This window comes from Triticum aestivum, chromosome 7D (assembly GCF_018294505.1).
Source record: "Triticum aestivum cultivar Chinese Spring chromosome 7D, IWGSC CS RefSeq v2.1, whole genome shotgun sequence".
Classification (NCBI taxonomy): domain Eukaryota; kingdom Viridiplantae; phylum Streptophyta; class Magnoliopsida; order Poales; family Poaceae; genus Triticum; species Triticum aestivum.
Window position 1 is genome coordinate 529557940 of NC_057814.1, and position 19219 is coordinate 529577158.

General features: G+C 47.9%; 2 protein-coding genes across 3 annotated transcripts; one reads left to right on the forward strand and one right to left on the reverse strand.

Moving 5' to 3' along the window:
- Positions 1 to 3025: 3025 nt before the first annotated feature.
- LOC123165711 (probable bifunctional riboflavin biosynthesis protein RIBA 1, chloroplastic) lies at positions 3026 to 6801 on the forward strand. The gene is made up of 7 exons (XM_044583408.1): positions 3026 to 3254; positions 4013 to 4394; positions 4481 to 4702; positions 4837 to 5162; positions 5382 to 5511; positions 5922 to 6218; positions 6301 to 6801. Exons 1-7 carry the CDS (start codon positions 3028 to 3030, stop codon positions 6574 to 6576), a joined length of 1860 nt encoding a protein of 619 aa, XP_044439343.1. The 5' UTR covers positions 3026 to 3027; the 3' UTR covers positions 6577 to 6801.
- A 3390-nt stretch (positions 6802 to 10191) lies between these two features.
- Positions 10192 to 14075, reverse strand: LOC123166154 (uncharacterized). Of its 2 annotated transcripts, none has more exons than XM_044583922.1 (3): positions 13719 to 14075; positions 10825 to 12283; positions 10192 to 10697 (listed from the first exon to the last, which is right to left on the reverse strand). In XM_044583922.1, exons 2-3 carry the CDS (start codon positions 12176 to 12178, stop codon positions 10369 to 10371), a joined length of 1683 nt encoding a protein of 560 aa, XP_044439857.1. In that variant the 5' UTR covers positions 12179 to 12283; positions 13719 to 14075; the 3' UTR covers positions 10192 to 10368. The 2 variants fall into 2 exon arrangements, with proteins under 2 accessions (XP_044439857.1, XP_044439858.1); XM_044583923.1 differs by having other exon boundaries at positions 10825 to 12292.
- Between the last annotated feature and the right edge of the window lie 5144 nt (positions 14076 to 19219).

Genomic DNA, 19219 nt, shown 5'->3' on the forward strand with positions numbered 1-19219 from the left:
GGTCTCGAATCCATCGAAGATCAAGTCTCCACGGATATCGGCGACGTAGTTCAAGCTTCCAAATCTGACCTGATGGCCAGGGGCGTAGCTGTCGATCTGCTCCAGATGGCCAAGCGAGTTGGCCCGCAGTGCGAAGCCGCCGAATACGAAGATCTGTCCAGGGAGGAAGACTTCCCCTTGGACAAAATTGTTGTAGATGATTGACGGAGCCATCAAACCCTTTGGTGACGACACAACGGAACTCTCAATGAAAGCACCAATGTCGGTGTCAAAACCGGCGGATCTCGGGTAGGGGGTCCCCAACTATGCGTCTAAGGTCGATGGTAACAGGAGACAGGGGACACGATGTTTACCCAGATTCGGGCCCTCTCTATGAAGGTAATACCCTACTTCCTGCTTGATTGATCTTGATGAATATAAATATTACAAGAGTTGATCTACCACGAGATCGTGATGGCTAGAACCCTAGATGTCTAGCCTGTATGATTATGATTGCCACTATGAACTAAACCCTCCGGTATATATAGACACCGGAGGGGACTAGGGTTGTACAAAGTCGGTTATAGAAAAAGGAATCTTCATATTTGGACGCCAAGGAGAGTCCCATCGGGACACGGGAGAGAGCCTTCTGTCTTGTATCTTCACAGCCCAATAGTCCGGCCCATGTTACACAGTCCGGACGCCCGAGGACCCCTTAATCCAGGACTCCCTCAAGCTCTCCCATTCAATTATTTAAGTCACTAGTGTTCCCTAATTTTGAAGCACTTCAATTCGATTGAGGTATTCAATTACGGAGGCAATCATTTTTCAAATCAATCAGTGGCAATCGGCCTATAAAAACATATCAATCCTGCACACTCTCCCACCACCTAGAGAAAAAGCCATCATGTGATACTGTAGCACCAACATAGTACATGCATCCACCGACGCAGAAATTTCCGCACATAAATATGAGTTTCTTAGTGGATAACAAAGAATCACATTGAGAAAGGCCCACCAAATCATCAAACTATAAAACTAAATAAAACACACACTATTATTTTTTGGGGAAGTCAAATTCCTTTAGTTTTGACCAAGTTTAGAGTAAAAAATTGTCAACATCCACAATATTAAACAAAAAGTATGGAAATTCATTTCATGATGAATCTAATTATACCGATTTGGTATTATGGATTTTGATATACTTCTCTATAAAATTTGATCAAACTTTAAAAAGTTTGACTTTTAAAAATGTAGTACATCTTATATTTTGAAACAGAACGAGTAATGTTTAAGAAACCCAACAACACCAACGTCGCAGAAAAACGCGTCCAACCCTTTTAGTTTTAGTTAGTTACCGGTTTGGCCGTTTAAACAGGATTATGCAAGGCGAACCCACATGTCAAGACTGACGTGGCTCAATAGTCAACGCGTTAGATTGATTTGTACATTTGGCTGTGTGAGCCACATGTTGGTATGCAGGGTGGTGGCATGGGCCAGCAAGGTGGCCGACGGGCATGGTCGTGCGACGATGCTGGGCGTGCGACGGTGCTGGGCGTGCTTCGGGCGCAACTGGTCGAGGAGGCGGCGAAGAGAGGATGAGAGGAAGGATAGAGGAGGCGGAGTGCCGGTGGGTGCTCGTCGGCGGGCAGCTGACGCCTTGGCTGAGTCGAGCTGGTGGCACGCGCGCGGGCTAGTTCCAGTGGCGGCCCGTGACGTAACTAAGGGGATGTCGTGGACAAGCCAATAAGTGGATTTTTATGGGAATAGGTTGAATCTATTATTTAGACCGGCATGTGGGTCCCACATATCATAATGCCCAAAGTGTTAGTTAATCTAATGACGTTGACTATCGTGCCACGTCAGCCCTAACATGTGGGCCTGCCTTGTTATAATCCTATTTAACATGGCTGAACTGACAACTAACCGAAATTGATAGGTATTTGCGACGTGTTACCATGAGAGTATTTTTTTGTTAGGGTTATGTAAGAACACTGCTACACACACGATCAAATCTGGACGATTTCTGCATGATGCAGCACATCCAACCGTTTATGTGTAGGGCAAAACTAAGAATCAATGTTCAATCCTCTTATCGTCCACATAGTAGTTTCAGTTATGTAAAGTGGTAGTGCCACAACAATCCTTTCGCAAAACAAAGGTCTGCTCATCTGGAAGAGACGTTGATAAAAATTCTCATGGAATGTTGGGACCTGTTTGAAGTAGTCATCGTACAGAAGTTGTGCATCAGCGACCCGATCTCGCGGGAACAGCTCTCCGGCCCTTCATTGAATCCTTTTCTAAACATGCTCCACCTCCTTGTTGATTCTCCATTTTTTTGATGAATGCTCATCATCAACATCATTTCAACATCTTCGTTGTTCGAAACTGACAAATCAACAAACTCTTTGTATATGAATTCACCAAGCTCCTTGTTCTTAAAGTCATCATCCGATAAATCCATTGTTTTGCCTAAAATGAGCAAAAGAATCTAGAAAAACCACCTGAACATTTCGTCGAACACGTAGAGGGCGAGGTGTATGTCCGGAGCGGTAGGATGTACCGAAGCGGCATCCGATGGCGGCGACCATGTCCAGGGCGAGAAGGGCTGTCGGGAGGGGTTTGGAGCCGGTGGCGGCGGCGATGTGGGTTATGGAAGACAACGGAGCCAGGAAAAGGGGTGGAACGAACGAGGAAGAGATGTGACAAGAAGATGGCAGATAGGGCTAGGGTTGTGGACGATTTAGAGACAATTGAGATGCGTCTGGCCTATCGGATCCGACATAGAGTCCTCATAATTATCTGTCGTACATAATTTGAAGGGTGTCAGACATGAACATTTGTGCTGACTTTAAAGTGTCCAATTAAATGATGTTTTATTAGTCTAAACGGCGTTTGTAGTCGTCAGGTGGTCTACGAATCTGGATATAATTTTTATTATTTCTATTGTTAGTTACACTGTTATGATTGAAGGTGAATAAATTGAAAATTTTCTGAAAAAAATGGGCTGTTGGCTCGGACGTTTGAGGAAGTGTGATCCGGTTGTAGATGCTCTCACAGGCCACAACTTTTCCCCACCCGGGCGCCGCCGCCACGCTATCCTACCTACCACCTTCTGGACGTCTCTCTCCGTCTTCCGCGCCTCCACCCCACGCGGTTCATTCGCAAACCGCGGCGGCTCCTCTCCTCGCTTTCCATCCTACCCCGGGACGGAGGGGTCTCGCCGGCGACATGGCTCCCTCAATCGCGCCGCCCTCTTCTCCTTCGTGCCTCCGGTGAGTTATTTCATTTCCCGTGAGCATTTATCTTGCCCAGTCAGTCAGTGGATTTACAGTCGAAATCACTTGGGAAAATGTTGTTCGACAAGTAGAAGAGATCGATTGGGGCTCTCCCCGTAGTCATCTCTGAGCACCAAACCCTAGGATTTTAGTGGTCTGTTTGGGCTAAGCTCCGGACCAGAGGAGGCTCGGTATCCAATTTTGGCCCAAGGTCTATTTGGTTCGAGTAATAATATAGCCATGGTGTAGTAATATAGCCATGGTTGGGTTGGTATAATGGTTCTACTATTTTTTAGGTTCAGGAGATATGAATTTTTACTTTGGAGAAATAGGAGATGTGGATTGTGCTTCATCTTCTTTGTTTTTTTGGGAAACCTGACGGCAGAACTGCCTATTCATATGGAAGAAACAGTTGCTCGGTTTATGAGGGATAACTGCAGAAAAACAAGATACAAAGGGCATGGAGTCACTCACCGAACTCATTATTAGCTTTGCGCGTATAGTTTGATGCCGAAAATTTCTACTCACCCACATTTCCTTGTTTATTTCTTACCATGTTCCTTGTATACAGTAGGCATGAAATTTGTTAAGTATCTTCCATCAAAATTTTATTCATATGGTGCTACAACCTACGTACACGGCATTATGCTACACAACAGGACACAAGATTACCGATATGACATTATCGACAATAATTCAGATCATAGCATTTTACTTCATAATTCTAACATCGTATCTTAAATTGGTTTATGCAGTGGGAAACTCTTTCCACGGTTCACTGGTACCAACAGTCAGCCCATGAATTCTGTCTTGCGCTGCGATATTTCAGTTTCACCAACTTTGGCATCAAACAGCTTAAGGAGAACCAGTTCGGTTCACTTGGCAAATAATAATCGAATCAAAAGCTTTCATGTATGTCATGCTGGGGTTGATCCGTCAGAACGTATTGTTGTAAATGGTCAGGCCAGTCCATCTAAAACTGTTCAAGCTGATGCTGCTGCATTGGGGACCATATCTGCTGACATGGCTCCTGTCGTCGATGGGTTTTCAGCTGATGATGATGAACTTGACCTAGATTTGCCTACAGAGGGTTTCTCATCTATACCTGAAGCTATCGAAGATATTCGCCAAGGAAAAGTATGTCCTGTTACCAAAGTTATGTTTTCTATTTATTTATTTATTTTGCATCATTTGCTCTGTAATCCTAACTGATTCATTTGCAGTATGTGATTGTTGTGGATGATGAAGACAGGGAAAACGAAGGAGATCTTATAATGGCAGCATCCACGGTAACACCAGAGGCTATGGCTTTCATAGTGAGGCATGGCACTGGGATTGTATGTGTCAGCATGAAGGAAGATGACCTGGAAAGACTACAACTTCCTCTTATGGTAGTGGCAAAGGAAAATGAAGAGAAGCTGCGGACAGCCTTTACTGTTTCAGTGGTATGATGTCTGATTTTCTAGTCAGAATTCTGGTCTATGCGCATATTGTATTTTCTCCTTTTTCATATGGGCATATTTTACCTTCTCCTCTTGCCTGTTTCTCCAACTGACTCTGCTTAAAAAATGTATTTTAGGACGCTAAAGAGGGCACAACAACAGGGGTTTCAGCCAAGGATCGGGCAAACACAGTTCTAGCACTTGCATCTCCTTATTCTAAGCCTGAGGACTTCAACCGTCCTGGACATATCTTTCCTCTTAAATATAGAGAAGGTGGTGTCCTCAAAAGGGCTGGGCATACTGAAGCATCAGTAGACCTTGCCATGTTGGCTGGGTTACCTCCTGCTGCAGTTCTTTGTGAAATTGTTGACGATGATGATGGTTCCATGGCTTTGTTGCCAAAACTGAAAGAATTTGCAGAGAGGGAGAACCTGAAGATAGTCTCAATTGCAGACTTGATTAGGTTTGTTATTTGCTAATATACCCAAGTGTCTGTTCGTTCGTACACGTTAAGAATTTAATTATGATGCACTGAACGGTAATAGTTTCATGCCGGATGGCAACTAGAGAACAATTTCGAATATGAAAGCTACAGTTTGATGAATTCTTACTTGAATGCATACTTTTGTGTAATATTTTACTGGACCATCAGTTGCTTATAAGAAATTATTTGCATATACAGATATAGGAGAAAGAGAGACAGACTGGTAGAACGTCTTTGTGTCACACCATTACAATTACAGTGGGGGTCATTTGAATCCTATTGCTACCGATCTCTTATTGATGGGATGGAGCACATTGCAATGATCAAGGTAAGCATCCCTGAGCAAATATAGGTAGTCACTTGCAAGTTTGCAGTTGGACTCAACAATGGGATATTTTTTGTTCTAGTACATACTGTAATAAAATTCTTGAACAAAACTAAATGCAGCAAGACATTTTTTTGCCATTTACATCGATCAGTCTGGCCAAAAAACCTCAACCAGTTGTACAGACTGCAAGATCATGGTGAAGCAGCAATGTATTGTGGGAATGAAACCTTCTTAAATAATGAATGCTGCTAAGTCTTTCTTTTCATCTAGGCTTATTTTTTGAAGAAACCACGAAAGCACAGGAGCTCTGCATTTCACAGTAGAAGTAGAATTCCCCAGTTAGTTAGGGAAAACCAGGCAAAAACCATTTATATGCAGGGCAATAATAAATTGTTTTCCTTTATATGCAGGGTGATGTTGGGGATGGCCAGGATATTCTAGTGAGAGTCCATTCAGAGTGCCTAACTGGAGATATATTTGGATCGGCGAGGTGTGATTGTGGGGGCCAACTTGCTCTGGCGATGACCATGATCGAGAAGGCTGGTCGGGGTGTGGTGGTTTACCTACGTGGCCACGAAGGCAGGGGCATTGGGCTGGGTCACAAGCTCCGGGCATACAATTTACAGGATGCTGGACGGGATACTGTTGAGGCTAATGAGGATCTTGGGTTGCCTGCTGACTCCCGGGAGTACGGTATAGGTGCGCAGGTAAAGACCATTCCACTGGAATTCGCTTGTATTACAACTCCTGAGCTATCCACCTTTGCTGATATCTATTTCCGCTATGCAGATACTGCGTGATCTTGGCGTCCGAACCATGAGGCTGATGACTAACAACCCGGCGAAGTACACTGGACTCAAGGGCTACGGTTTAAGTGTCCTGGGAAGAGTGCCGCTGTTGACACCAATAACTAATGAGAATCGGCGTTACATGGAAACAAAGAGGTTGAAGATGGGGCACATCTACGAAGACCCTCCTAATGGCCATACAAGTGGCATGAGTGACGAGGAGCAATATCAGGAGGATAGTGGCAGCGAACAAGATCAGACCCTAGAGCCTCAATAAATGTCTTCATGTTTCTCCCGGCAATAAAAATAAAACCCTCAAATTTGTTATGAGCACTTCTTTCTCCAATTTTGATTATACCTACGTAGTTACTATTTGTAGATGATGTATATTAGTCTGGTCTGAGCATGTGCCATGTGCAAAAATATATTCTCATGTACTCCCTCCACCTTGGTTTGTAAGGTTTGCACGCATTTCAATAAAAACTTTGATCCTTTTCAATAAGAAGCTTTGATCATTAATTTGGTCAGTGTCCTGCGCCTCTTTGACTTGTTTTTGGCCAAAGTGTATCACTTAAATGAGTTTGTGAGCCAGAGTGCTGAATTGGTTAAAGTTGTGTCCAAGGACACAATCTTGTACTCTCTTTTTTGTGCATACTTGAGCTCAGTTTCATCTGTGAAAAGTGAGTGATATGAGGGCACAGACGGCACCGCCTGTTAAATCTCGAGGCACGTCTTGCCAAAACTAGTTGGGTGTCAAATTTAACCATGCTTTGCCAAAATTTGACCCTTGCTACTAAGTCTACTCATGCCATAGAGATGAGCAATCCACTATTGAAAGAAATATCACATTCATGGGAGATTATAACAAACATCAGGTACTGACACTGCTGGTTTTTATCTTTGGTTGACAGTTGCTGGCCCAAGTTATTTGGCAGTGGAAAGTGGGAATTCCACAATTGATGCAATAGTCAAAACACTTGGAAAGTGGGAATTCCACAGTTGATGCAATAGACAAAACACTTGGAAAGTGGGAATTCCACAGTTGATGCAATAGTAAAAACACTTGGAAAGTGGGAATTCCACAGTTGATGCAATAGTCAAAACACTTGAAAAGTGGGAATTCCACAGTTGATGCAATAGTAAAAACACTTGGAAAGTGGGAATTCCACAGTTGATGCAATAGTCAAAACACTTGGAAAGTGGGAATTCCACAGGTGATGCAATAGTCAAAACACTTGGAAAGTGGAAATTCCACAGTTGATGTAATAATACGTATCGTCAGCATGATCCAAAGCTAGATATATAGATTGTTGTCTTTGTTTGTGTAGCCTCTTACATTTGTGATACTGGACTGCAGCCAAGTGCCTCTTCGGAGTATCAACCTTAAACTAGCGTTTGCCTTCTCTTGCCTGGCCGTGAAACTGCTGAACCTGTCCCTCTTACCAGAGCTGTAAGAGCAACTCCAATTGGGCGACCCATTTCGTCCGCGGCCGCCCGTTTGGGTCGGCGCGGACAGAAAAGGCGACCCAACGCGCCGACCCAAACGGACGCACGTCCGTTTTTCGTCCGCGGGCGACCCATTCTCGGCCCATTTTTGAGCCTGATTTGCGTCGGCGCGGACACGCGATGGACGCGCGCGCGCTCGCCTACTCCTCTCCCCGGGCCCGTTGGTCTGTGGCACATTGGCCTCCCCTCTCATCCCCCCGGCCAACAAGCAACCCTCGCCCCCGCCTCCTCCGTCACCGACGCCGCCGCCCATTTTTGCCGGTGACTCTTCCAGCTGCCGCCGCCTCCACATCTGCCCAACAACGGCGCCCCTGCCCCCAGTCGCCCGCCGCCGCCGTTTTGCCGCCGGGGAGCAAACTGGTTCCCGCCGCCGCTTCCCCCACCGCACAGCCTCCCACGACCAAGAAGACGCCTCGCCGCCCCCGCCACATCCGACTGGCACGCTCGTCGGATGCCGTCACACTCGTCGGACGCCGGCAGGGCAGCTAGCTAGTCTGTGGGCACCGCGTCTCCCCTCGCCGGCCGTCTCCTTCTTCGACGCCCGCAAGCTGTTCGACAGTTTGCCAAGGTACAAAAATGGACTCCGCCGACGAGTTCTTTTTCCACAATTTCCTTTGCGACTCCGACGATTCGTCGTCCGACGACGAGGAGGAGATATTGGTTGCCGTGTTGGTCCATCACCACCTCAACAACCAGCGGCCGTTGTTCCGTGGCTCCATTCCGGGCCACCTTCCGACGTTGAATCGTAACCGAGAGAGCGGGCATTTCCTTCTCTGGAAGGACTACTTTGATACAACAAACCCGTTGGTCAAACATCACAAATTCCGCCGCCGGTTCCGTATGAGTAGGCATGTTTTCAACTGTATTAGAGAGGGAGTGGTCGGCTATGATGACTACTTCGAGTGCAAAGAGGATGCCGTCGGCAAGATTGGTTTCTCCTCTTATCAGAAATGCACTGCCGCCATCCGAATGCTTGCATACGGAGTGCCCGGTGATCTCATTGACGAGTACGTCCGTATGAGCGAGTCTACATGCCTAGAGTCCCTGTATAAGTTCTGCAAGGCTGTGATTGATGTGTTTGGCCCTGAGTACTTGAGAGAGCCGACAGCTGAAGATACAGCCCGTTTGTTGGCGATGAATGCCAGCAGGGGCTTCCCGGGGATGCTTGGCAGCATAGACTGCATGCACTGGGAGTGGAAGAACTGCCCTTCTGCTTGGCAAGGGCAGTATAAGGGACATGTCAGGGCTTGCACTGTCATACTAGAGGCCGTGGCGTCTCAAGATCTCTGGATCTGGCACTCTTTCTTTGGCATGGCTGGATCACACAATGATATCAACGTGCTTCAGCGCTCGCCGGTGTTTGCTAGGCTTGCCGAAGGCAACAGCCCACCGGTGAACTTTACTGTCAACGGCCACAACTACGACAAAGGGTACTATTTAGGTGACGGTATCTATCCTCAGTGGACCACTATTGTCAAGACAATACCCAACCCTGTCAGAGAGAAAAGGAAAAGATTTGCCCAAGAGCAAGAGAGTGCTAGAAAGGATGTCGAGCGTGCCTTTGGTGTTTTGCAATCTCGATGGGGCATCGTTCGGTATCCTGCTAATACTTGGAGCACGCAGAAACTATGGAAGGTGATGACTGCTTGTGTGATCATGCACAATATGATCGTAGAAGACGAGCGCCCGGAACGTCTGTACGATCAAGGCTTTCAGTTTCACGGTGAGAATGTTGTGCCTGAGCATGGAGTAGCGGCAACATTTAAGCAGTTCACTCAGTTTCATGAAGACATGCGTGATTGGGAAACTCACGTGCAATTGCAAAATAATTTGGTTGAGTATATGTGGACTCATGTTGGCAACCAATAGATGTATCTTCTTTTATTTGTTTGCAAAACTATGTAAAACATTTTTATTTGTATTTGGCTTGTAAAACTATACTATTTATTTGGGCGGCTAAACTATTTTGCTTGTTATTTCATTTCACAATATGTTTGAATGCAAATCAATGTAAAATTGGGCGGCCAGCCGGCCACGCCTGCACATATGGATCGGCGCGTTGGGCGCACTACCGACCCATATGAAAAATAGGGCGGACGCCGGGCGGGCGGCCGACCCAAACGGACAAAAAGCGGACGAAATCGCCGTCCGTTTGGGTTGGCCCGTTGGAGTTGCTCTAAACCTGCCCCTCTTTGCTGGTTGGACTGGTGAAAACTGAATCTGCGCTACTTGACTCATGGTACCACTGCCGCATTTGCTTTCAAAAAACTGGAGGGGAAATGTCCAAGTGTCGCTACCGAATGCTGCATCCCCCATCCATGAACCTTCAAGTTCTTCCTTTTTGCACATACAAGCTAGACATTCCAAATGCGAGTGAAATCAAGAGTCAAGGAAACATGTCGGTGACACTAATTTTGGGGATGCCGAGAAGGTATACATTTGGTCCATATGTTCTCTGCTGCCACGGCTCTGATGGCTGAATGTAAAGGAAAAAAAAGCATTCTGTCACAACATTTGTGCCCACACGGCACTGATGAAAGTTCAAGGAAAAAAATTGCTATGTCTATGTGTTCGATGATCCGATTACGATATGCTGTCGGTGCCGCGGATACAGGAACCAGTCGCTCCCCAGCTTCCTGCCAGGTTTACCACACTGATCCCCCGAAAGACCGCCTATGAGTGGTGCCGCGCTGGCGAAACGCCTGTTGTAGTGGACGTACTCCAGCCCACGGTACAGCCCTTCGAGATCAGCTCCCCTCGTCTCATGCGCCTCCTCCGATACCTGACTGCTGATGTTGTATCTTTTAGCGCCAAAGCATGTTTGGCGTAAGACCCGAGTGGCAAAGCTCTGCAGCTCAGGCGTGCCTGTCCCATGCGCCGACCACCAAACAACTGCAGTTGAAGAAATGGTCAGAACTCAGAACTTAATTCCCTTATTTTAATACAAATGAAGCATGGATTTTTTCGTATTCTACAAGTCAAAGTGGAAAGAAGTACGAGGGAATAGGCTCTACTTTACCTTGTGGTGTCCCCACTATTTGCTGAATTGCTGAATCTGAACCAAAAGAACCTGATCTTCCTTTATATACTTCAATTTGTGCTTTCAGTCTCCCTGGATCATAATGTCCTTTTGCAATTGCGGTTGTGCAGGCCTCAATACGACCGCTGAGCTCAGGATCATCACAGGAAGGATCTTTGTAAAAGACCCTTGGGTTTAGCATATGACCAGCAGCATGGAGTGGGGTATGCAAGTAACCATACCATATCTCATCAACCCAATGCAAAATATCACCATATTTATCTCCAAGATTGTGCACTATGTCTTTTGCACTTGCCATGGTGTCATACAAGATACCCATTGGACAGTCCTCAGATTCTAGTTTAAGCAACACATCGATAAATGGTTTTGTAATCTTCAAAACATCAGCAGCAGCACACCAAAATGCATCATCTGTCTTTACTATGCCACAGATATGCCTGAACAAACTTGTAGTAGTAGAGAAACCAGAGGAAATCCAATCAAGTGGGTTAAACATTCTAGTAGACCGATCAGAGGAAACCCATTCAGGTGAGCTAAACATCTCAACTAGATTTTCTCTCATAGAAACTAACCTATCTAATGTGATGAACTCTGCAACAGATTTGAAACAAGAATTGCTCAGGATCTCACCGTCATCAATATACCGCCCTACCAGTTCATATGCCAGCACATTGCCATATATAAACCTTGTTATTTCCTTTGCCTTCCTTAGAACCTCACTGACGTGATCAAATGCTGCAATTTTCTCAAGCAGAAGGTTGATGCAAAAGTCAGCACACAGTGGGACGAAGAATGAATGGTCATGTTCCTTCTGCACATAATGCCATGCCATTTGCATATGTGGTGACGCATCATTTCTGATAACTTGAAGTATGTTGCGGGCACCAACATCATCAACCACACGAGAAAACACTGAAACTAGCTCATCCATGTCCTCGAGGATTCCAGAGACATCGATCGATCTGAGGAAATACATACCTTTGCTGCAATGCACCAAAACACTTATGAAGCTTTTTGTACCACATCGGCTCTTCCAACTATCCATAATTATACTGCAACCACTTTTTTTCCATTCTTGCTTGAGTTGCATTGCCCGGTGCTGAGTTTCTTTTAGTTCCTCCCGTAGCATGGATTCATATGTAGGAATTTCAACATCCCTACTGTGAACAGTTTGAAGCATCTCCTTGAAAGATGTCAAGTAGACAAAACGAGGCCCAAGTCCAACTTCAAAGATGAAATTGCGTATTGCTTTTTCTGCCCAAGAATCGAACTGAACATCTGCCTCCATTAAGGGTTTCGATTGTTCAAGCTGTGACGCAGAAGACATGTCCATAGAGGAACTCAAGTGAACTCACTCCCCAGAAGATGTTTTCGGTCTCTTGTTCATCGCACAAGGATTTTAATAGTGCAGGCAAGTGCCTTCTAAAGTCTGACCTCCCTGCAATAACTAACAATTTATTATTCCTGCACTCATGTATCCAAAGTGTTATTCTCACAAATTACTATTTATTATTCCTGCACTCATGTATCCAAAGTGTTATTCTCACAAATTACTGGAGCACATTTACCAATAGCTGACAGATAAAGACATGAACTTTCATGAATAAAAAGTTTATTGTCGCCATGGGCAACAAAACTTTTTGCAACAATATGATGGATGAACAGTAATATATGGCAAGCCATTTTTGAAGGGTTGCCCATCTTCACCCTGCCACTTTAAAAAAGCACGTAGTTGAACTGATAGATGGACATAATTCTTCCAATATAAGTAAAACGATGACAATTTTGGTAAATATCGACCGAGCAATTCAGTATTATTTACAGACTAGTGATACTCTATAATGGAAAATGACTACATCTTGACATTTCTACATTGGCGGTAGGCTCTTGAATTCACTAAAGGGAATGGGTAACCATGCTGGTGCTAGGTCTCAAACCGGAGTCAACCAGGAAATTCAACAGCCCTTGTACCATTAGGCCATTATCTTGTCCACCTCAACTCTAGTTTCTACGGTGATAATATCCCTGCAAAACTAGCCACCCGCAGCAGAATTACCTTTTTGGTGCAAAAGTTAGTTCCCACAAAACCATATCAGGTTTGTATCTGTGTCCTCACCCAAAAGCTCAAGCCATCCCTGTCTGCTACTGTCCCCACCACCTAAAACAAAAAGGAAAAAAAATCTCTGCTAATCACACCTAGCCATGTGATTGCTCACTCTAATGGACCCAAAAAGCAGTGTTACACGGAAACTCATGTCCGGATTTATTTCGCCAAACTGGAAACCCCAAATCTGTGTAGCATATTTGCACGTGCCCGATTTATTTTGCCAAATCAGGCACCCGAATCGGAGTCGGATCCGGGGACTTTATTTTGCGGAATCAGACAGCCGAATCCGAGTCGGATTCGGGTACTTGTGTCCGTGTCAGAGAATTACTTATAGCACGAGAGAATAACCAAAAACACCACTAATCAAAGCCAAAAGCTGCAAAAATATCACTAGTTAAGACCAAAGCGCCAAAATACCACTCAGTTCAGTTTTCCATGCCAAAATACCACTAGTGTCAAACGGAGACTAACACGTTCCAAGAAAGACACATATATGCCCCTTGCATGTCTCCTTCAGTTCCAGAGCAGAGGGTACAGCAATGCATCGTTTGCAGGATCGGGATTGATAACCCCAACTTCAATACAACTAGCAATCAAGCACGCGAATTTGTGAGTCAGAAAGACAACTGCCAGAAGAAAAGCTCTGCAAGCACCGGAACGGATAACAACGGGAGCAGTAATTGAGTACAATGGTGGATTACTAGCCAGTAGCCACAGCTCGGGTAAGTAATACAGATCAGCGTACGGGAAAGGGGAGGGGCAGCACCTCGACGCGCGCCTCGCCGGGTACTCGGCCAGCGGAGTAGGGGCACGCGTGCCGGAGCGGTTGAAGTCGATGTCGAGGGGACAGGGGCGCGGCGCGGTCGGAGGAGCAGCGGCGTGGCGCGGTCGGCGGAGATGGATGCGCCGGCGGTCGACTACGGGGTCGCGGGGGCGAGCCGGGACAGGGGCGCGGCACGGTCGGCAGAGAAGGGCCGCGGCGCGGTCAGTGGACCAGGGGTGCTAGAGGGGGAGGGGAGCAGTCGGGAGGAACGAGCGCCGCCATGGCCTGTCAGCGAGATCAGGAGCGAGCTCGGTCGGGTCGGGTCGGGCTGGGGATAGTTTTTTTTTTCTTTTTTTCTTTCGGGAAGGATCGGGGATAGGTTGAAATAGGGGGAGTTCCCAAAATGGTGTGGCTAAAGTTTCCTCCCGCCACCCGTTTCTTATTTTGCGAAAAGCTTACCTTCTGCCGGCCGATCGCACGCGCCCGTCCGATCTATGTTTTATCAGACGGTCGAGAGCACTCCCGCGTCCCCTGGAGGCGCGTCCGTTTCTTGCAACTCGCCTCTTATTTCGGGACAACCATTCCTGTAACTGGATAAAAGAGGGGGTTTCATCCCACAGCAGCATGGGCTCATGTGGCTGGGAGTGTGAGCGGCTGGATTTGGGAGGGCGGGACACGGCGGCGCAAGGTGTTGGGCGATCGGGGCTTATCCAACGCGGTGGCGTCGATGACTGGCTCGGGATTGGCGTTGTCCGGCGACGACTCAAACAGGTACGAAATAGAGATCCCTTCCCCCATTTTTCTGGCCGATGTGGCGATGGTGGTGCTCCCTACTATTTCTCCTCTGCGCCATCCTGCCGCTACGCCGGCGTCTACGCGGCGTTTTTTGCGGTGGCGCTTCCTATTGCGGTGATGATTTGGTAGTGTCGTATGAGAGACGAAGTTTTGTTTCAGAGAAGTAGTACAAGAGGGGAAGTTGTGTTTCAGAGAGAAGGGTGAGCGACAGAGCGTGTTGCAGGGTTTCTGAATTTTTGCACATGGGTAGCCATAGTGTTGCGGAAACTTCAATTTAGCTACTGCACGCCGGCGGCGGGCTGATTTTGGGATGGGTTGGCGGCGGCGCCGCGTGATGAGGACATGTACCTAGGGTAGGGTCACAGGCCTGACCTAAATACCTTCCCAAGGACATCACTCTAAAGCCAGAAGCATTCGAGGGGTACCATCACCCACTCGACCAGAAACATTTCCACTCGGAGGAATCAAGATCACTCGACCGTAACAAGAAACACTCGACGGACAGAAGACCTAAAGTCACTCTACACAGCAACGGTCGAGCATTAACTCCTAAACTTAATAGCCATTTATAACACTTTATTATGGACGTTGCTAGTAACGCCCCCCTCTTGATGTACCTTAAATCCCTTGTAACGTGGGCTGGCCGGGATGCTGACGCACTCTATATAAGCCACCCCCCTCCACATGCACAAGGGTTCGCACCCCCTGTAACACACACGCATATAATCCAGTCGACCGCCTCCGGGCTCCGAGACGTAGGGCTGTTACTTCCTCCGAGAAGGGCCTGAACTCGTAAAACTCGTGCGTACAGCTTCTCCATAGCTAGGATCTTGCCTCTACATCCCTACCCCCCATTCTACTGTCAGACTTAGAACCACGACAGTTGGCGCCCACCTTGGGGCCGGTGTCTTAGCGACTTGTTGGAGAAGTTGCAATTTTTCCGATCCCCATCAGCATGGTTTCAGGCGGAGGATTGGCCGAGGGCCGCGAGATCCGTCTCGGCGCGCTCGTGTTCGTCACCGACGACTCCGCTTGGCTCCAAGAAGCTCCACTCGATGTCAAGGCGCTCCCCGTCCGCGGGGCAACGCACTTTCGCACGTGCGTCCGCGGCGTCCTCCTGCGGCAGCCGTCGACCCAGTATCGGTCGGCTCCGGTGGCGTCTTCACTCCCTGCTGCCCGCTGGCACAAGCGTTCCGGTTGGTCGAGGCTCCAGCGGTGGCTCGCCAGTCGGCCACCCCCCAAGTCGCGGCAATCGAGCCCGACGAAATTCTCTACGGCCTGTTCGACTGGCTCCGTTGAGACCGCATCCGAGTGCGACAGCAGTGACCCCGCGGCGGAAGTCCTGATGGTCAACGGACCGCGCAGTCCTCATGGATTCCCCCGCGACGACGGTGGTGATGGCGGAGGCGATCCGTCGCGTGTCCACGAGGAGTACCGCCCCGAGCCCCTCTCTTCGCAGCAGAGGGAAGAGCTTCGCCGCCGTAACATGGATGCACTTCACACTCCTATTGTTGGAGAAACCCCCGAGGCCCAGGCCTTGGAGGAGGTGCGCCTGGCCAACTTGGCTGAGCGCACTCGACTGGAGAATCTCCAGCACGCACTCGACGAGTGTGCTCGGCAGCGAGTTCCTGAATCCAGTCGACGACAACTTTTCCGCCTCCAACCCAGGTATATCGAACTCCGATCCAGAATCTCACAACTGCTGCCCGAATAGCAGAGTCGATTCAGCCTTCCCAATCGAAGGCTGGTAGGGGTTTGATGCAGATCCGGGCTTTGCTCCGGGCGGCGGGGGAGCAGAACACAACAGTGTCACAGTCTCGGAATAGGATTCATAGTAGATCTGTAATGGCAGACACAGTTCAGTCGGCTCACAGCCCAAGATCACCTCCAAGGCGTGAGGGACGTGGAGATCGACAGGATCAGTACAGAAACCGTGAGCAGTATGATCGTCGTCGAGTACCCACGCCTCCCCCAAGGAGTGGGTCATACGCGCCTCAGCAACACGATGACAGACGCCCTCACAGTGGTGGGCGAAGGATTCCAGTCGACCCTCGGGAGCCGGGCTTTGACGCGAGATCCATTCTCGTTCAAGGTCTGGTTGATAGGAACAGAGCACACAGAGATGGCCACGATAGAGATTACCCGACCGGCAGCAGGGTGCATGTTTCAGGTCCCGAGTGTTTCAGCAAAGCCATCAGAGCAGCAGTGATTCCTCCCAACTTCAGGTTGGCGACTGGAGTCAGCAAGTTCACTGGTGAGTCCAAGCCTGACACTTGGCTTGAGGACTACCGAGTGGCTGTGCAGATTGGTGGTGGCAATGATGAAGTGGCCATGAAGCACCTTCCTCTGATGTTAGAGGGCTCGACCAGAGCGTGGTTGAATCAGTTAGCACCTGGCAGTATTTATAGCTGGGAAGAGCTTGCCCGAGTGTTTGTCAGAACATTTGAAGGTACATGCAAACGGCCAGCAGGGCTAACAGAGCTACAGTCTTGTGTGCAGAAGTCGAGTGAAACTTTGAGAGATTATATCCAGAGATGGATCATGTTGCACCACACGGTGGAGAATGTGTCTGATCACCAAGCAGTTTGTGCCTTCAAGGAAGGCGTCAAGTATTGAGAATTGAATCTTAAGTTCGGTCGGACCGGAGATATGTCTCTGAGTCGAATGATGGAAATTGCCACCAAGTATGCTAATGGTGAAGAGGAGGATCAGCTCCGGAGTGGCAAGCACAAAACAGTCGCCCACGAAACCGGGGGAGGGAACTCCAGTCGGAAGCAGAAGCGTAAAGCCGAGCCAGCTGCTCCCGGAGAAGCCTTAGCCGTGACTCAAGGAAAGTTCAAGGGGAAGCCCAAAGGGCCATGGAACCCCAAGAAAGTAAAAGATCAAGATGGAAATGATGTGTTGGATTTACCATGCCACATTCACACCAAAAAGGATGAGGAGGGTAATCTCATTTATCCGAAACATACCACTCGACAATGTCGGTTCCTAATCCAGCAGTTCCGAGAGAAACAACCCAAAGAAAACGAGAAAGAATCAGACAAAGTTGAGGATAAGGAAGAGGACGATGATGGTTACCCCCACATCAATTCCACTCTGATGATTTTTGCTGATGTTGAGAGCAAGAGTCGACTGAAAGTCATCAACAGAGAAGTGAACATGGTCGCTCCGGCGACGCCCAGTTATTTGAAGTGGTCCCAGACCGCCATTACATTCGACCAGTCTGATCACCCGACACACATAGCCACCCCTGGGAGGCAAGCGTTGGTGGTCGACCCAGTCGTCGAAGGCACTCGGTTGACTAACGTTCTGATGGATGGTGGTAGTGGCCTGAATATACTGTATACGGAGACCTTGAAAGGAATGGGCATTCCGATGTCCAGACTCAGTGAAAGCAATATGAGTTTCCATGGGGTTATTCCTGGCAAGAAGGCTGAGTCACTCGGCCAGATCGCCCTCGATGTGGTTTTCGGTGATTCCAAGAATTACCGCAAAGAAAAGTTGACGTTTGAAGTCGTCGATTTCCAGAGTGCTTATCATGCTATTCTGGGCAGGCCGGCTTATGCACGTTTCATGGCTCGACCATGTTACGTTTACCTCAAATTGAAGATGCCTGGTCCTAAAGGAGTGATAACTATCACTGGCAATCGGAAGAAGGCAGAAGAGTGCTTCCATAAGGGCCGATGCGCAAATGGCAGTAGTGGAATTGCAGGAGTATCAAAAAATGCATATCCGAGTGATTTGTTGCGAGCTAAGAAGCCTGCCACGGATTCAGCATTTCAGTTGTCTGGTGAAACAAAGCCGATTCATATTCACCCGACCGATCCCAATGCTGCTCCGACTCACATTTGGACAACACTCGACTCCAAATAGGAAGAAGCGCTCATCCAGTTCCTCCGTGAGAACTGGGACATCTTTGCATGGAAACCTTCTGACATGCCAGGTGTTCCCAGGGGGCTGGCTGAGCACCGTTTGCGAGTCGACCCAAAAGTGAAACCAGTCAAAGAACATCTTCGACGGTCCGCCGTACAGAAGAGAAAAGCAATGGGTGAAGAAGTGGCTCAACTCCTAGTAGCTGAGTTTATCCGAGAGATTTACCACTCCGAGTGGCTAGCCAATGTTGTCATGGTCCCCAAGAAGGACGCCTCACTTCGCATGTGCATTGACTTCAAGCATATCAATCGGGCCTGCCCGAAAGATCACTTTCCTCTCCCCCGCATCGATCAAATAGTCGACTCGACTGCAGGGTGTAAGCGCTTGTCCTTTTTGGACGCTTATTCCGGGTATCATCCGATCCGACTGTATGGACCCGATGAGATAAAAACAGCTTTCATCACTCCATTTGGGTGATTCTGTTATGTCACCATGCCATTCGGCCTGAAGAATGCTGGAGCCACATTGATGAGGATGATTCAGAAGTGTTTACTCACTCAAATCAGTCGGAATGTGGAAGCATACATGGATGACATTGTGGTCAAGTCACGTAAAGGTTCCGACCTGTTGGCTGACCTTGCTGAAACTTTTGCCAACCTCAGAAGGTATGATATCAAGCTTAATCCATCAAAGTGCACATTCGGAGTTCCGGGCAGAAAATTACTCGGCTTCCTCGTTTTCGAACGGGGGATCGACGCTAACCCAGAGAAAGTTGGTGCCATTGTCTGAATGAAACGCCTTGTGCGTGTGCACGATGTCCAGAAGCTTACAGGTTG

Coding starts and splice junctions, on each gene's coding strand:
- LOC123165711 (XM_044583408.1), top strand. CDS start 3,028: ATGCTCTCACAGGCCACAACTTTTCCCCACCCGGGCGCCGCCGCCACG. Junction 4,703..4,836: donor CAGCCTTTACTGTTTCAGTG/GTATGATGTCTG, acceptor AATGTATTTTAG/GACGCTAAAGAGGGCACAAC. Junction 5,512..5,921: donor AGCACATTGCAATGATCAAG/GTAAGCATCCCT, acceptor CTTTATATGCAG/GGTGATGTTGGGGATGGCCA.
- LOC123166154 (XM_044583922.1), bottom strand. CDS start 12,178: ATGGACATGTCTTCTGCGTCACAGCTTGAACAATCGAAACCCTTAATG. Junction 10,698..10,824: donor AATAGTGGGGACACCACAAG/GTAAAGTAGAGC, acceptor CTTCAACTGCAG/TTGTTTGGTGGTCGGCGCAT.